This window comes from Heterocephalus glaber, unplaced genomic scaffold (assembly GCF_053883595.1).
Source record: "Heterocephalus glaber isolate CG9 unplaced genomic scaffold, H.glaber_assembly_v1.0 deba00001733, whole genome shotgun sequence".
Taxonomy (NCBI): Eukaryota; Metazoa; Chordata; class Mammalia; order Rodentia; family Bathyergidae; genus Heterocephalus; species Heterocephalus glaber.
In genome coordinates, this window is record NW_028258444.1 from 4,716,856 (window position 1) to 4,735,661 (window position 18,806).

Sequence of the window (18,806 nt, forward strand, 5' to 3'; positions counted from 1 at the left end):
ATTTTTCTTTAAAATTACCTAAGTTAGCCAGATATAGTGTTACATATCTGTAATTCTAACTACTTGGAAGGCTGAAACAGGAGGATTGCAAAGATAACCTGGTCAACTTAGCAAGACCCTATCTCAAAAAATAAATGAAAAGCACTGGGGATGTAGCTTTGTGGTAGAATGTTTGACTAGCATGCATGATGCCCTGAGTTTGATCCCCAGGATGGTAAAGGAAAAAAAACTAGGTTAAAAACATTATGTGAGTGATGAAATCACTAGAGAAAGAAATGTAGCCCAGGGATTGCACAGAGAGTACAAATCATCAAGACACTTGAACATGTGTAATGTGATCATAGCAGGCAACAACCAAGACCCAGAAGGAGCTGTACTGGCTCCTATGGGGTATTACAGGTGAACCCAGATGGATACCTGCTACTAGAGACTGAGCTGTCGAGAGCCATCCTACATTAATTTTAGGGAAAAATAATTTCATAATTAAAGTATGACTACAGCTAAGGCTCAATGTTACCTTGCCTGCGAGCTGGCTATGGAATGTGGAAACAACTCCGTTTTGCCTCTGGTCACAAGTTGAGGTCTCAATGCTCCTGTGATACTGTACACTCAAGGGCAAGAATGTATCAGCTGAAAACATCCTGGTTCTTTGAGAATCAAGTAGTAATTTTAAAAAAAAGGAAAGGTTTCACCTGGGTGAAGGACAAGATTTTTTATTAGCCTGCTATCTTGGCCCACATACCATTGTAGGAATGCTCTCCTTCCTTAACACCTTCCTCAACATAAGATCCTTATGATCTAAGATCCTCATCAGCATAAGAATCTTCATCAACACAGGATTACTGCCACCCCTAAGTCACCTGATACTTTCTCCAATTATTGTGTGTACCCAATAAATAATGGCTAGCTCAGATTGTCTTTGTCTTTGCTCACTTTGAGGCACTGACATCCTGGTCTCCCATATACTTTGAAATTATACAAGTCTCTGTGGTCTTTTTTTTCTTTAGCCTCCACTGTCCCTCTTCCTAGGCAGCTGGAGACCTGATCACCCTCTGATACTGAATGTCTGTGTCCCCCACCCCCAAATTCATGTCAAAATCCTGAATGTGCTAGTATTAGGAGGTGGAGCCAGGAGGTAATTAGGTGGAGCACATAGGAATGGGATTAGTGCCCTGCTATGGCTTATATCTAAATGTTCCCCCAAAGCTTCATGCAGTTAAGGTGGAGATTTTGAAGGTGACTGCAAAAGGGTGCATGAATGTGGATTAAGAGTGTGATACTGAGAGTAAGGGTGTGGATGATGGAAGCCCTACTCTGGGTGTGGATGGCACCAATCAATAGGGTTGTAGCCTGGACGGAATATAAGGGAGAGAGGGAAGGCATCTGCTGGTGCTTGCTGCCTTCTGCCTGCCTCACTTCACCATGGACTGTTTTTCCCCTGTAATGCCCTTCTGCAATACCACCCTGCTTTGGAACCAGCCAACTATGGACTGAATGAAACCTCTACAAACTGTGAGCAAAAATAAACCTCTCCTCCCTTAACTTGTGGGTGTCAGGTGTTTTGTCTAAGCAACTAGAAAAGTAACTAAGACATACCTTTATCAAAATGACTCTCAGGATGAGCCAGAGATTTAGCTCAGTGGTGCTGCCGCCTGTCTCGAAAGTGCAAGGTCCTGAGTTCAATTCCCCATACCAACAAAAACAAAACAAACTGACTCTCAGGACACCTTTTGCTCTATTACAAGAGGATACAATAAGTCGGCTACCTGGAACATAGAAGAGACCCTCACCCAGACGTGAAGACCTGAACATGCTGGCAAGCAGATCTTAAGCTTCCAGAATGCAAGTTTATGAGAAATGACTTTCTACAGTTTCTAAGCCACAGTCTGGGGCACAGTGTTCTACCAGTGCCTAAGACACTTACCAATGCAGTGGGCTGTTATAGAAGAGGAACCACTGCTTCTGTAAGAAGTTGAAGGAAGTTTGTCTTTTGTTCAGAGGGAGACAGTACTTCCATCTCTGAAGACTGCCCACACAACTTTGAGAATTGGCCTAGACAAAGAATAAGAATGTGCAGGTCCATGGCAGAGTATCTCTTCCAACTCTGCCTGACATCATCTTGTCTGAACACAAATATTTATTAAGTATGCCACTGTGTCAGCTGTCAGGAGCAATGCTACATAATTTTAGGGAAAAAATCACTTGGTTAGGCCTGGTTCTCCTGCCTACAGCCCAGCTATGGCATTCCAGGACATAATTCCATTTTGGCCTCCGGTCACAACTGAGACCTCAATGATCCGGTGATGCTGTGATTCTCCAGGACAAGATTACACCAGCAGGAGACATTCTGGGAGGAACCAAATCTTCATCTGGATAGTTCCTCATTGTTCTTGGATTTCTGCTGCACCTCGTCTTTTGTTACACCTTCTTTATCCCAATGTGAGGTACTGAACCCTCTGCATTTTCATTTGTTACACTTGTTTCTTCTGATGTACTGAATAAAAGGTGCTGCAAGCTCCGGGTCTTTTGTCTTTGCTGCCCAGAGCAGCCCTGATCAGGCTCAAAGCTCAGCTTCTCCAAGTCTCATTTTTTCTACCTTTCCTGTATAATTTAATTCGCCTTGTGCTGTCATGGCTCACAGGAGACTAGGATTTACTGCAGAGGTTCTAGTAATGTCCCCTTTCCCTGTTCCCTACAGTCAGCTGCTTGAATTTAACCAATGGGTTGAAACCAAATCTGTTCAATTTGTCTCTTACAGCATTTTGATAAGGTTGTTTTTCCTCCAAGCAGCAGAAGGCCAACCTGCACTAATGAGATCAGTGTTTACACCAGGGTCCTAAACAGGAATAAGTCTGGGATGGGAGTGGGACCAGTAGTTCTCATTTCAGACAGACAGGATGTAATCAACTTTCTTCTTTTTTTAGATTGTTTAGCTATTTTAGGTCTACTTCATTTTTATATAAATTTTAGGATCAGCTTGTCAATTTCTGCAAAAGTCAGCTGGGATTCTGAGAGGATTATGTTAGATCTGTAGATCAATTTACAGGTTATTATCATCTGTTACAGGACGAATTGTCTCAGAATGCACATGGACATTCTAACCCCTAGTAATCTAAAATGTGACTATGTTTGGAGATACAACCTTTAAAGATATGATTAAATTAAAAAGAGGCTTTAGAATGGGCTCTAATCCTATCTGACTGGTGTTTATACAAGAGGACAACTGAACTCACAGAGATCAAGGATGCATATGAACAGAAGGAAGGCTGTATGGGTTGGGGATTTAGCTCAGTGGTTCCAGCACCTGCTTTGTAAGTGCAAGGTCCTGAGTTTAATCCCCGGTACCAAAAAAAAAAAAAAAGAAGAAGGAAGGCTGTATACAGACATAGCACAAAAGTGTCCATTTGCAAGGGAAAGAGAGGGACCTCAGGAGAAACCAAACCTTCCAATGCCTTCATTTTGGAACTTCCAGCCTCCAGGACTGTGTGGAAATAAATTTCTGCTTAAGTCACCCAGTCTGTGGTTTTTTACTATGGCAGCCTAGCAAACTAATAAATCATCTTTTAAAACAATTGTCTCCCAATCATGAACATAAAATGGGTTTAGATCCTAATTTCTCAGCAGATTTTTAATTTTCAGTGTGTTTTACACTTGTTTTGTTAAATGTAACACTGATTGATTGATATTGGGGAACCCAGGGATGATCCCCAGCAATTTTTAAAAATGTAGTACTGAGGACTGCATCCTGGGCCTTCCCATTGAGCTACATTCCCAGGTTTTTTCTTTCTGAGACAGGGTCTAAGTCTTTAAGTTGCCCATGATGAGGATGAACTTGTAGTCCTTCTGCCTCAGCCTCCAAGAGTGCAGGGATTATAGGTGTATACCAGCATGCTCAACTCCCTAACCCTTATTTTATTTTTTTGGTACTGGGGATCAAACTCAGGACCTTGTGCTTTCGAAGCAGGCAGCAGAACCTCTGAGCTAAATCCCTGGCCTCCTAACCCTTATGTTTTAAGACAAGGTCTTGCTCAATTGCCTGGGCTGGCCTCAAATGTGCAATCTTCCTGCCTCACCTTCCAAACCTTATAGGTTTGCCAAACCTTCCTCACCTTATAGGTGTATGTCATCACACCCAGCTTTTTATTGGTTTTGATGCTACTATGAATGACTTTTTTTTTTGGTACTGGGGATTGAACTTGGATCCTTGTGCTTGTGGGGCAGGCGGTGGTACCAGAGCTAAATGCCTGACCCTGTTTTCTTATTTTCAGTTTGATCATTAGTAGTTGGATTTTTTCTTTTGAGACATGGTCTCACTATGTATTCTAGGCTGGCCTAGAACTCATGGAGATCTTTCTGCCTCAGCCTCTTTGAGTGGTGGGATTATAGGTGTATACCACCATACCCAGTTTAGTTGGAACATTTTTGCATGGGAGTGTCTTAGATTTTCTATACACAAGATCATGTCCTTTGTTATATTCCTTTCCAATCTGTTTCACTTTACTTTCTGCAACTTCATTTTCTTGCTCAACTGTCCATCCTAACAATAAGCACCAGTACAATGTTAAATAGAAGTGGCAGGAGTGGGGATTCTTTTCTTATTTCTGATATTAACCATTAAATATAAACTATGGGATTTCTATAGATTCCCTGTATCAGTTGATAAAGTTCCCTTCAATTCCTAGCTTGTTAAATATTCTTATCATTAAGGGATGTTGGGTCTTGTCAAATGCTTTTTCTACCCCAACTGAAATGATGCTATGGATTTTACCCTTAATTCTATGAATACAGTGTATTATATTGATTTTCATAGGCCAAACCAACCATACATTACTGAGATAAATCTTCCTGGTGTCAGGGTAACAGTGGCCTCTTAAAACAAGCTGGGGGGGGGGCAGTGTTCTATGTTTTGGAATAGTTTGTGGAACACTTCTATTATTTAATTTGTCAGGTTCACAATACAATTCCCTCATTCATTCCAGAATTACTGAGTTCACTTCTGGGGCAGTATAACTAAATGTTTGTTAATTTTCTTGGTTTTTTCAAAGAACCAAGTTTTGGTTTCATTGATTTTCCTTTTTTTTCCTTCTATTTTCTACCTCATTTATTTCTACCCTAATATATATATTTATTTATTTTCTGGTACCAGAGATCGAACTCGAGACCTTGCGCTTGCAAGGCAGGAGCTGGAACCACTGAGCTAAATCCCCGGCCCTACCCTAATATTTATTATTTCATTCCTCCTGCTTGCTTTGGATTTATCTTGTTCTCATTTTTCTAGTTTTTCAGGTAAAAGATGAGACTATGCATTTGAGGTATTTGTTTTAATTTTATTATTTTTGAGATGGGGCCTCACTACATAGTCCAGGCTGGCCTGGAACTTACAGTCTTCCTGCCTCAGCCTGTTTTTAGTATATGCATGTACAACCACAAATTTCCCTCTAGTGTTGCTTTAACTACAGCCTATAATTTTTTTTTGTACCAAGGATCGAACTCTGGTCCTTGTGCTTGCGAGGCAGGTTGTGGAACCACTGAGCTAAATCCCTGGGCCTACAACCTTATAAGTTTTGATATATCTTAATTTTAATTTACCTCAAAACCATTTGATAATATCCCTTGTGTTCTGTTATTTGACCCATTGATTGTTAAGAGTGTTCTGCAGCCAGATGTGGTGGCACATGCTGGCAAGTAATCCAAGTACTGTAGGAGGGTAAGGCAGGAGGATTGTAAGTTTCAGCCTCTTAGTGGTATCTTAGCAACTTAGTGAGACCCTATCTATATGTTTTCTTTTATAAAAAATAAAAAAGGCCTGAGGATGTAGGACAGTTGTAAAGGTTCCAGATTCCATCCTGTTTCACACACACACATTAAAAAAAGTGTTGCTTAATTTCCACATTTAAGTTACTGATACATAATTGTACTCTATTGTGATAAAAAAGATTTCTTATACTTGAAATAACTTTTAATTCACCAAATCTTGTTTTATGGTTTAGCTGAAGGTCTACCCTGGAAAATTTTCCATGTGCATTTGAGAAGAAAATATATTCTGCTGGGCTGGGGATTTAGCTCAGTGGTGCCGTTGCCTACCCTGCAAGTGCAAGGACCTGAATTCCATCCCCAGTACCAAAAAATATATATACATTCCGCTGGTACGGAGTAGTTTTTAATGTTGGTCAAATGTTTTCATTATTTGTTTTGTCTAGTTTATTTTTTCCAATTTTTTAAAAGGGTTGTCAAAGCTTTCAACTGTTACTGAATTGTCTGTTTCTCCTTTCATTTCCATTAGTTTTTGCTTTGTGATTTTGGTGCATATGTTTGTAATTGTTATGGCTTTTTGATGGTTGACACTTTTTTGCTCAAAAAATTTCTTTTATCTCTAGTAACTGTTTTTGTTTTAATGTATATTTTGCCTGGTATTTATATATTCACTCTATCTTCCTTAATGTCTGCATCACAGATTTTCACCACCTTTGCTATTTCTAGCCTACACAAACCTTTCAATCTAAAGTGTATCTCTTACAGTCAGCATAGATCCTGTTCTTTTATCTAGAGTGACAATCTCTGTCTTTTGGCAGGATAAATTCATTGTTTTATGTTACAGATGGATTTACATCTGCCACTTAGTTTTCTGCCTTTTGATCCTTGATTCCTTCTGCTTGGTTTGCATTAGTGAATTTTTCTAATATCATATTTAATTCCTTTAATATTTTCACTACATATTTCCTTAATGATTGCTCTAGGGTTATCATATACATCTTACCTAACTTCAGACTTGTATTAACTTCACTTTAGTGAAAATTGGAATGTCACTTCTATACAGCTCTATCCCATTTTCCTCCATTTCTGTGCTATGATTGATAAACATATTACATGTGTACATGATAAACTCAACAAACACACTGGTGTAATACGTTATACAATTTTTTGTCTTTAAAGAAGTTCAGGGCTGGGGATTTAGGTCAGTGGCACTGTGCCTGCCTCGTAAGCACAAGGTTCTGAGTTTGATCCCTGGTACCAAAAAAACGTTAGAAGCAAATATTCATGGTTAAAAAGAAGCAAATATTCATGGTTTTATTAACCTCTTATTGATGACTTTTGGTTTATTTGTTGCAGTGGACGAGTTAGCATCTTGCATTTTTTACTTCAATACAGCTTTGCTCTCACCTCAAAAGTATTATTGGTAAACACTATTTTTATAGCTTAAAAATTATAAGCACACTTGCTTTACACAGCTGCTTTAATAATTGAGAACAGTTTACTGATTTTAAAAATATTTACATAGCTACTTTATCAGTGTTGTTTTTTGTTTTAAAGTGGACTTAATTGCTCTTGAGGTGACTTCCTTCAGCCTGAGGAACTTCTTTTAGCTTTGGTTTTGTGAGGCTGAGAATTAAACGCAAGGCCTCATGCATGCTACGTAAGTTCTCTGCCACTGAGCTACGTTCCCAGCTCACTAGAAATTTTCATAAGGCCATTCTGGTTGCAAAAATTCTCAGCATTTGCTTAGCTGGGAATGTCATCTCACTTTCATTTTTAGATAGTTTATCTAATTATGGTATTATTGGTTGTGGTTTTTCTTTTAGGACTTGCCTTTCAAAACATCATCCCACTACTTTCTGCCCTTCCATTGGATAGTATTTGGTCTCATGTTAATCTTACTGGTATTTGTTTATAAATGAGTCCTTTTGTTTTCTTGGTGCTTTTAAGATTTTCTCTTCATCTCTGGCTTCAGCATTTTAAATTTCTGTATATGCATCTGTTTATCCTACTTGGCATTCATTAAGCTCCTTAGATATGTAAATGAATGTCTCTCCCTACATCTGGAAATTTTTTTGGTTTTTAGATTTTTTTTTTGCTTTTAGTTGTTTTGGAGTTTTTGTGGGTGGGTTTCATTTGGTTTGAGACATGTCTCACTATGCATTCCATGCTGCCCCTTGAATCAGTCTGTGCACTTCAAGTACAGGCTCCCAAATGTTGGTTTTATAGGTGTGCACCACCACGCCTGGCAAATTGGTAAGTTTTAAATCTACTACTTCCAGTATTTTTTCTCTTTTCATTTTGATACCTATATTACACACATAATAACTTTTTTTGAGATAAGGTCTCACTACAAAGCTCAGGCTGGCCTTGAACTCAAAGTGACCCTCTTGTCTCAGCCTCCCAAGTGCTGGGATTGCAGGGGTGTATCACCATACTTAGCTTACACATATTAACATCCTTAATGGTGCCCCACACTCCTCTGAGGTTCAGTTCAGTTTATTTTTAATTTTTATTGTCTCCGTTCTTTGAATTACATACTCACCAAGGATTTATCCTCAAGTTCATTAATTCTTCAGCCAGTTCAAATCTACTGTTGAGTCCATCTGATGAATTTTTATTTAGTTGTGGTACTTTTCAATGCCAGATTTTGTATTTGGTTCTTTAAAAAATAGTAATTTCTCTTTATTGGCTTCCTTTATATGATAAGACTTCATTGTATCTTTTGACTTATTTTAGAAACTTGAAGTGAAAGTCACATATAATTATAGTAATTATTTTAAACTGCACAATTCAGTGTTTTTTGTCCACTCACAGTGTTGTTCAACATTTATCTTTGATGGTCATTTTGACTTTGGGGAAGAAGCAGAAGTTGCACGGTGTCAGATCTAGTGTATAAGGTGGATGAGGCACACTGTAATGTTTCTGAGCCTGCCTTTTGCCTTGGAGGCACAGAGCAGCAGCAGCATTCACAATAAATTTTTTTGGTACTGGGGATCAAACTCAGGACCTTGGGCTTGCAAGGCAGACTCGGTGCCAGTGAGCTAAATCCCTAGCCCAGCATTCACAATATTCTTGATCACACCTTCTAAAGACATGAAAGACTTCCAGAACTACTTCAGAAAGTGACAAAATGGTGGGATAAAGGTGTGTGAAGAGAGGGGTAGTATTTTCAGGGTAATTAATGGCAATGTGTCTTTACTGTAAAAAAATTTAAAAATTTAGACATTCACTGTATTTTTCAATTGCCCCTTCTACCTAGGAGTGGAATTGTGGTAATTCTATATTTAACTTTTTTGAGGAACTGTCAGTTTCCTCCTATCCCTCTTTAAACATGGATGTTTTAGATTTCTGAACACATTTCCAACTTCTTTGAAGCAGCAAGCAATTCTGAGAAATTAGGTATTATTTACTCCAAGACAAGGGGCAAGCTTACTGCTTGTTCTAAAACTGCATATTCCTCAAGCTCAGTGTTCCTCTCCTATAATGTGCCCACAACATGTGCAGAGATCTATCTGAGCCTTGTCATCTCTGTAGTATTCAGGGCAGGGGAAAATAAGCTCATGTTCATCCTGCTTGCTGGATGTTAAGGAACAAATAGTTTTTGTTACTCAGTAGTCTTTTATTTCCTGCCAGCCTTCAAGAAACAAAGCTGTTATCTAACCTATTAGCACATAAGGTAAAATCAAATCTCAGATATGACAGTTTGGTAATAAATACTGGAAGCTGACAGAAATATGGCTGTATACAAAAGGAAGGACAGTCTTCTTGGGCAGGTTTGGTGATATGAGATGTCCTGAGATCTGGTATCAAATGCTCTCATCCAGGTGATGAGGTGAAGGGGGAAGGAAAAAAAAGGGGCTCCCCACTGCTCTACTATTTATTAGTGAAGCTGAGTAATTAGAAGTAGGATTGAAACAAGCTACTTTACTAGTGTTTTGGTTGTCGCTAACTCTCTTCTATGCAGGAGAAAGAGATATTATGATAACTGGGTAACAAGCCATGTGACTCCAGTTTAAAGGTAATTTGATTGTCATTTTGAGGCAATTAATTTTTTTTTTTTGGTACGAGGGATCGATCTTGGGTCCTTGTGCTTGCAGAGCAGGTGGTGGAACCACTGAGCTAAATCCCTGGCCTGAGGCAATTAATTCTTAATGCTGAAATAAACTGTATCAGTAGTGATGACCTTGCTACTAAAAACCCAAATATTAGTTTTTCAGTTGATTGAACCAAAGATGGGGAGTCCCTCAAAACAAAAGTGAATGCAGAGCTTTATCCAATAAGGCAATGCCAGCTGGCTGTACACCTGGCTTTGGCAGTCTTGACCGATGAAGATTAGCAGGATGCAGGGTTTGGGGATGGTGAAAATTACTGAAGACTGTGTGATAAAATGCAGTGATGTCCAAAGACAGACTCTGATGTGGGCTGGCTGGAGCAATGGGCCCACATACTTGGGGCAGGTGCCTAGCGAAGGAATCAGTGCTTACAATTAGGCATCAATACTGGAGTGGGAAGCCAGGGAGAAAGAAGTGTTGTCATCATCTTCACTGTCTCACTTCTCCCTGAGACAGTCTCTCCCACCACACTTCCAGCTGGAAAGAACAGTCTCTTGTTGACTGATGATGTGATTTACAACTTGTGTACACATTAAGCTTCTTAGTCTCTGATCTTTTAGCAGAAAAATGCACCCAAATCCACTGATGAGGGCGGGGGATTTAGCTCAGTGGTTTCACTGCCTGCTGTGCAAGCGTGAGGACCCGAGTTCGATCCCCAGTACCAAAAAAACCAAATCCACTGATGAGGTTTAGCTGGAGTGTTTAGTGGGAAAGAAACTAAAGTAACCTTGTGGGTGAAGTCCTTGGACCTATACTGCTGTCTATGTGGTATTTATATGCCACACTGCCCTGGTCCATGAGCATTAGAGTGGATTCTCTTATTCTAGGACTACCTACTACCTGTAGAGAGGTAATAAGGAACATGTAGCTCACCCTACAGGTAGGTAGACTCTCTGTCCTCTCCTGAGGAAGACAGGAGAAATGGAAATCACAGCTCTAAAGACTTAATATTTGCAGAGTGTTCAGCTGGCACTTTTTCAAGTATAAGATAACTACCTGACACAGCCAGCCAGTACATTCACTTTTTTTTTTTTAAAGGAAGCTATTAGCCTGCTTTAAAAAGAAAAAATGTTGAAATTGAATGAGAAATTACATGAGAGCTTGTAGCCTAATAACCTTATCTTAGATCAACTAGGACTCTACAACTGATGAGGGAAGGTCTTGCTGATCATGTGGAAATGGTATAATCAAGACTGTAATTGATCTAGTCTTATTGAAATCTTGCTATTAAAAAAAAAGCTACAACTTTGGGGGGGCGGGAAGCTTACCTGCTATTCCTATCACCTGCAAAACAAAGCTACTGATTCACTGAAACCTTTAAATGCCTAGGCCTGGCTCACTGATGGTTTGGCTCAATTAAAAGCTGACAGTATTCATTGGCTATTAGCTGTGCAGTTCAACTTTCAAAGACAGATTCTGGGATGGGCTGGTCGGGGCAATGGGTGAACTGAAAGATGTTATTCTTGTCTTAGATCAGGGGTTGGAAAATGGCCTCTGGGCCAAATCTGGCCTGTTGCTTCCTTTATAAAGTTTTCTTAGGACATATGGTTACATCCATTCATTTATGTATTGTCTAAGGCTGTTTACACACTATAATGGTAGAGGAGCAATTGTGAGGGCTCATATGGCTCCAAAGCCAAAAAATATTTACATACTATTCGGACCTTTACAGACAGTTTGCCATGAAAACAGACAATAAACAATACTCCTAAAGTCAACACTTTTATTTTTTTAAAGATGGGATCTCATTAATTTCCCCAGGCTGGCCATAAACTTGTGATCTTCCAGCCTCAAACTCACAAGTGCCTGAGATCACCAGCATGTACCACCACCATGCCCAGCTTTTTTCAGGTGATGATTCTGACTGAGTTTCAAACTGTTGCCAATGGCCTATTCACCTGATCTGCTACTTGGACAAATACCGACTGGCAGATTAAACAGTCCTTTTTTTTTTGGTACCAGGGATTGAACTCAGGACCTTGCACTTGCAAGGTAGGCACAGTGTCACTGAACTAAATCCCCGGCCCTAGTTTGCTTATTAAATGCAGTCATTCCTGGAAAGTGCTCATATCCTCTTGGGTAAAAGCAAGATCAGATCAGAATGAAGGGGATGGAGGGTTTTCTAGAACTATTCTAAAATTTTGACTCTACAGTGACAGTTCCTAGCATGATGGATGCAACTTTCCCCCCACAGCAACTGTATGTCACCTTGCTGGTAAATCTGGGCATCTGCCAGGCCAAAAGAGTGCTTAGGGAACTTAAATTTAATTCTGGTTCAACTACCTGGGTTCTCTTATTGGAGTAAACTAAATCCAGAGGTCAGCAAAACACCATGACGTGGGCTGAATCTGGTCTGACATCTCTTTCTGTAAATAAAGCTTTTTTATTGGAACAACTTTGCCCATTTATGTATTGTGTATGTATGTTTAATGGCGTCTCTACAATGACAGAGCTGAACAATAGCGACAGAGGTTGTGTGGCACACAGAGCTGAAAATAATTTACCAACTCCTGTACGAGATAATAAATCTAATGACCATTTGCTGAGCACACAGTGGTCTGCATTAGTCAGGGTGGGAATGTGATGGGTCTCTACAAATCTTGTAGAAATGCTCTTGTCCTCTTCCAACTGACCCCTGGTAGTAGAGGAGTAAATAAAGTGAAGTATTGGTATGAGACATACCAATTTTGTGAACCTAGGGAAACTCCAGAACCTAGGGAGGAAACACCTTAGACCTCCAGAAGTATTCAAGGGAGGCAAGGAATGGACTATCCCTTTGTTCTCTGGATCTAGCAGTACAGCTTGGCAAAACAATGATATAGTCCACCTGAGGCAAGGAGTCACTGCAGTGCAGCTGCCACTCTGACTTGCTTCTGGGTTTGTTGTTTCTGCCCATGGGACATGAACAGAAATATTCAAATGGACATAAATGGCCCTGAACTGCTGTATCTCATCTTACCTTGTGTGGGAATACAAGCATGGACTAATGCAACCTTGTTTCAACCTGACAGGTCAAATGCATGTTTTTCTTGATGCCCAAGTGCTCGCAGACTAGTCTACGTACAGCAATCAAGGCTGCAAGTACTCCACGATTCTGCCCATGTGGCATAACCAAAATAATGTCAGTGATTCAAATCAAGTTTAACTATATTCTAAACTGGAATGACCTGTGCTCCTTTGGATTATACACTTTTATGCAGGCAACAGGCCATAGGACATGGGATGGAAGCTGCATTTTGGCCCATCTATTTGTGCCAGTAATTAATGGCAATGATACCAAAGATTAGCCAAAAAGTTTAAATTTCCTTCTGCAGGTCAAAATGGATAATATCCTGGACATAGATTACATCTATGTGGTGAACCTACAGCATGCTGCAGCAGGCTGTTTATCACTGAAAGCTCTAAAAGGTTCACCATCATAGATCTAGGCTGTCAGAAACAGTTTCTCCTGGGACTTACAGGTGGTTGGGTCTGGAATCCTAGGGTATTGCTGAGGTCAAGATTGCAGGTTGGTCTCATTCTGCTTCCCGGAGCACTGCTGAAAAGAGCTTTAGTTAAATGCTATGTGCCACATATAACTGGACATCTGATCTCAGTGTCTGATGGTCAAATTAACAAGCATGGCTGAAGGAGTGTCACACAGCACTCATACAATAATCTGAAAAGCCAAGATGATGGATGTTATGGCTTTTGTCTATACATCCCCCAAAGCCTCATGTACTCATAGTGGGGAGTTTGGGAGGTGGGTGGATCTAGGGTATATGATGCTGGAATTAAGGGTGCATGATTACTAAATCAATCCACTGGCTGATTTAGCATAAATCTGGGTGTGGATAATAGGAAGGCCCACTCTGGCTGTGGGTGGCAACACCCAAAAGGCAGGCAGCCTGGAAGGGATAAAAGGGAAAGAGAGGCTGCAGCCTTGCTACTTCACTGCTTTGCTGCCTTCTGCCTGCCATGAACTGTTTCTCCTCTGTGATGCTTCTCTACCATGCCGCCCTGTCTTGGAGCCAGGAGACTATGGACTGAAACCTCTACAAAATGTGAGCTGAAATAAAACTTTCCTCCTCTAACTTTGGTTGCTGGGTATTTTGTCTCAGCAACAAGAAGAGTAACTGAGACTCCAGAATTTAAGAAGCAAACTGTTGGGAAATGGTTCTTTGTGGACTTTTCACAGCCCTGCTTAACTTGCTGGCAATGTCAAGCAGGCCAGGCCCTTTTTCTGGCCCACTTCCCGGGGATGCATTTATAGTAAACAACCCTAAGGAGAAAAATGTCTCCATCCAGCACAAAGAACTTACTTCTTGAAAAAAACGGCATCTGTCTATAATGCAAACCCCTATTGTGCAGGCATCTGGGTTCTCTGCTGCTAAACAGACTCCTACTAATGTTCATGCTGTTTTAATAACAAAGCCCTTTGTCTCTGATCCAGAAGCCTCTGATCTTCTACCAACATCATGAAAGTGCCATGCTAAACACATTAACTCACAGTCACTCCCCTTATATTTTCCTCTGGGCAGAGTTCAACTGTATTTAAAATATTCCTTTTTTCTATAATACCAACCATCCCTTTTCACCTTGGCCCTTTAGTGTTCTCTTCTCTGTGCTTGACTGTTCAGGCTATGCCTGAACTACAGAAATGGTTTCCTCTTTTGGCTCTAGTTCCCTCCAGCCATGGAATATTTAAATACTACTATGAGGATTGTTTGTTTGAGACAGAGTTTTACTATGTAGTCCATGTCAGTCTCAAGTGCTAGGATTACAAGTATATACCACCATGCCTGGCTGAATGATACCGGTAGACTATTAAATGATCCAGAAAGCTGGGCATGGTGGTGCACACTTGTAATCCCAACACTTGGGAAACTGAGGCAGGAGGACTGCCACAAGTTCAAGGCCAGCCTAGATTACACAGTTCAAGGCCACTCTGAACTACAGAACAAGACCCTGTCTCAAAACCAAAACAAAGAAAAACAAAACAAAACAGGTCCAGTAAGACAATCATAAAAGGCTGTTGGTCAGACAAAGCAATTTATTAAATTTACGGCAGCAAGGAAGACCACTTGGGACAGGGTTTTGGTGATTTCTCCCTAGAGGTAAGTTAGACAAGAGAATATATACAGAAAGAGTCTACCAAAAAAAAGTATGCACATAGGGGCCGGGGATTTAGCTCAGTGGTTTTGCTGCGTGCTGCACAAGCGCAAGTGCAAGGACCCGAGTTCAATCCCCGGTACCAAAAAAAAAAAAGTATGCACATGGGCTGGGGATTTGGCTTAGTGGTTCCACTGCCTACCTCGAGTGGAAGGTCCCAAGTAGTACGATTTTTTTTTAACAGATCGTGTTACCTTTGTATGGGGGACCCTAGAGAATGTTGTATATTGTAGAAGACCCTCTACACTGCAACCCTTACAGAATAAATTGAAAATGCACATGCAGTAATCTCAATGGACCAAGGCTATCCAAGTAGCAGTTCCCTGTACTAATAAATGTCTGGAAGCTAATGGACACCACTTTGAGCACTTCTTGTAATTGTAGAGGCTAAAGATAACTTTTATTAATCTCATGATGTCTCAATAAATTTAGTATTGAACTATTTATACAAGTTTTTCATTTCCTGAAGTGTGTACACATTTTTTGGCAGGCTTGGTATATAAAACATACTGAGCCATCCATGCAATATGATTTGCTGTAAATCTTATGGTTAAAAGAGACAATTTATTAGTATTCAGCCAATCAGCTCTATGAAATAATTTTTGGAAAAACATCTTTCTAGTTCTAATGTGTTATATAAAATCTTCTCCTTTTTCTCTCTGCATCCTCTTCCATAAACTTTATCATGACTTCACCTATTATTTAGAAAAAATTTGCTCCCAACCTTAGCCTCAATTCCTGATCTTTCTTTCAAATTAGAAATTTCATTGTCATTGCCTTCTTGATATTCCTATTGATGTTCTTCTGACTTGTCTTCCCCAGGAGACGCTTCCTCTTCTGTAACAGTCTACCATCATTTGCCCAGCCAATCAAAGCTGAAAACTTGGGTGATCTCAGATTCTTCTCTTTCCTTGGTCCCTCTATTCAAAGCTGTTCTCAGATCAAAGGATTCCCTAAGGCAGTACTATCAAAGTGCAAAGATGTACACCAAGCACTGTTTCCTCCATAGAGGAAGTCACACTAGAAGGACTAAGTAGCGTGCTCAGTGACACAGCTGAATGACTGTAGCACAATGTCTATACTCTTTTTTTTCACCCAAGGCAAGGCTTACTGGGGGGAAAGAGCTGCCAGGCTACCTCGAACAATGGCAAGAGAGGGCAAGACTAACTGGGGTGAGGTTTATATAGGGCGGTGTAGTGGGGAGAGTATCCTGAGAGTTGAGAATTGGTTGGGTTGTTGGGCAGGCTAGAGGACCCTGGGTGATTGGAAGGGGAGGATCACGCGGGTAGCAGGGTGGAGCAACAAGTTAGGTTTTGCTTCTCCAGAGGGTAGGTTTCACCCCACCCCCACCCCAGTGGCTCATTTCCATAAGCAGGAACCATTTTAGGAACAGGAGCTATTTTATTTTATTTTATTTTATTTTATTTTTTGGTACAGGGGATTGAACTCGGGTCCTTGCACTTGGGAGGCAGGCAGCAGAACCACTGAGCTAAATCCCCGGCCCCAGGAGCCATTTTAGAATGTAGGACTGTTGGGGCCATTTTGTTTGGTAGAGAACTCTATCTATCATTCCAGACTCTTGTTATTATGGAATAGGGGCAAAGCTCTCTTTTTCTGTAGCTGCTTTCTGCTGGCAAAGGCGTGTTGTTGGGTGGGGGCTTTAGACAGCTGAGGTGTGATCTTGGTAAGATGTACTTTGTTATAAACCAGAAGCTGCCTGTGGACCAATTGCCAGCCTCAGACTATACTTGCCCCCAAAGGGTTACAAGCTATGGTTTTAAGGGCAAATATGCACCCTTCGTGGGGGGACAATATGTGCTACTATGACAATATGGGCCATGTGGTCATCTTTTTTGCCTTCCACGTTTTGGGTAATTTTAGGTAGTTTCCTCTTTTCACTAAGTACTAAGGTTTAAAGTTCTGCTCACATGAATATAAATACATTTACTCTTACTTTTTGTGGTTCTAGTAACTGAACCCAGGGAGTGCTGAGCTACATCCCCAGCCCTTTTTATTTTGAGACAGGGTCTCCTAACTTACCCAGGCCGAGTTTAAACTAGCAGGCCTCCCAACTGGCTGGATCACAGATGCGCACCCCCATGCCCTGCTTCTTTACTTTTCTAATAGTATTATAGACAGCTAAATTAGATAGCAATATAATAGGCAGCCAGACAGGGCTGAGCCCTTAAGAGGGTCAGGACAAAAGATGAAAACCCATACAACTGCCCCCAGAGACACATCAGCTGGAGGCCAAGCCTCAAAATAACAACAAAAGGACCAAGCCTACACACTTCCCCATGGAATAAGTGATAACACCTGGTCTAGTAAAGTCTAGATAGGCATCAGTTACCTCAGTGGGTGATTGAGATCCCCAGATCCATTACCTATCTGAGGTTCTCTGTTCTTTCCATGCACATTTGCTACTTGATTTGCTTCCCCATTGGATCACTATTACCTAAGTGACTATACTTGTGACCTTATTGGTTAATCATAGCTGTAATCCATGTTGTATCCATGTGGATTTTGCTCTATAAAACTTCCCCGAGGGCCAGGGATTTAGCTCAGTGGTTCCAGCGCCTGCCTTAAAAGTGCAAGGTCCTGAGTTCGATCCCTGGTACCAAAAAACAAATTTAAAAAAAAAACAACTTCCCTGTAAAGTGGGGTCCTTGGCTACCCATTTGGGTCCCCTCCTGCCTCTCAAGAGCTATCCTCTCAATAAATATTTTCCTACTCTTAACCTCGTTGTTCCTAGAATTCATTCTTTGATTTTAGAGAACACAAACTCAGCATACTGGACATCTAACAGGTCGGGAGATATAATATTTTCATATTTCATCTCCTGTATCAATTACATGGCATCATGTTTCACTGCACTTTTATTCCTAATGTGTCCTCCAGTCAAACTGGAATACCACCTTCTGGTCTTCTCACATCTTATTATTCTACTTCCTCTTAGGTGCATTTCTTTCAATTTGCAACTGAAAGGAGCTACCAATCGTCAAATGGAATCCCTTCCACAAAACTTTCTCCTAGTCTTGTATTTTCTTTTCCCCATCAAAAATTTCATAATATTTTGCTAACTCCTCTTTCCTAGCATTGTTCTACCATTATTATAGTTATTTACACATGTATCCCAATCTTATAAGATTGCACCTCCTTTATGCTAGCTACTTTGTACAACCTTCAGCATAGGGATTTATTTCCACATATATGCTCTGTAAATACATGCTGAACTGAATATTGAGAAACTCTTAAAAATACAAAACTGGATACCTGGAAACAAAAGACCTACTTCTAGCCATGCTAATATATAATGCCAAAGCCTATCTTTAGAGGTTTTCCGTAAATTGGAACTGTTCTCAGCCTCAAGCTGTCATTTTTTTAGACACGGCAATATTAACGGACCAAAAGCTCCTAGAGTGAAGCGACTGCCATGGTAACCACAATTTCCAGCACAATTTCTGGGGTGAAATAACAGTAAGTAACCCTTGGCGGTGTTTATTGTTTGCAAGGCCCATTCCGGGCTCACGGGTGTCAATCTCATCCTTCGCCACGCCGCTTGGAGACAGGTCTTGCTCCGCTTCACAGACCCAGGCTTAGAGAGAAGCTCCAGCAGGCCCCCGCGGCTCTCCCCGCCCCGTGACGGCAGCCAGCTGCCGGGCCAAGCTCCTCGGGGCCGCCTCGCGCGCCGTTTCGCCCCTCGGAGGCTTGCGACTCAGTAGATGAGGCCGCTCGAACGGGGACGTCGAGGAGCTCCGGGGCCAGGCCGCGCGGCACGACCAACCT

General features: G+C 40.9%; 1 protein-coding gene across 13 annotated transcripts in view; it reads right to left on the reverse strand.

Moving 5' to 3' along the window:
- The window catches only part of Amn1 (antagonist of mitotic exit network 1 homolog), a 66,735-nt gene that overhangs the window by 47,523 nt on the left and 406 nt on the right, over nucleotides 1-18,806 (reverse strand). For 2 of the 13 annotated variants that reach the window (XM_004855039.3, XM_087200034.1), the window contains exon 2: nucleotides 1,925-2,052. The exons of 8 other annotated variants lie outside the window; for them this stretch is intronic. Coding sequence is in view for 2 of the 5 variants with exons in the window: in XM_087200031.1 (XP_087056157.1) it covers nucleotides 518-640 (123 nt within the window). In the remaining 3 variants the exon portion in view is untranslated. Of the gene's footprint in view, nucleotides 1-517; nucleotides 1,851-1,924; nucleotides 2,053-13,328; nucleotides 18,671-18,806 lie in introns of those variants that run through there. 3 more of the 13 variants (XM_087200033.1, XM_087200031.1, XM_004855047.3) reach the window with 3 other exon arrangements.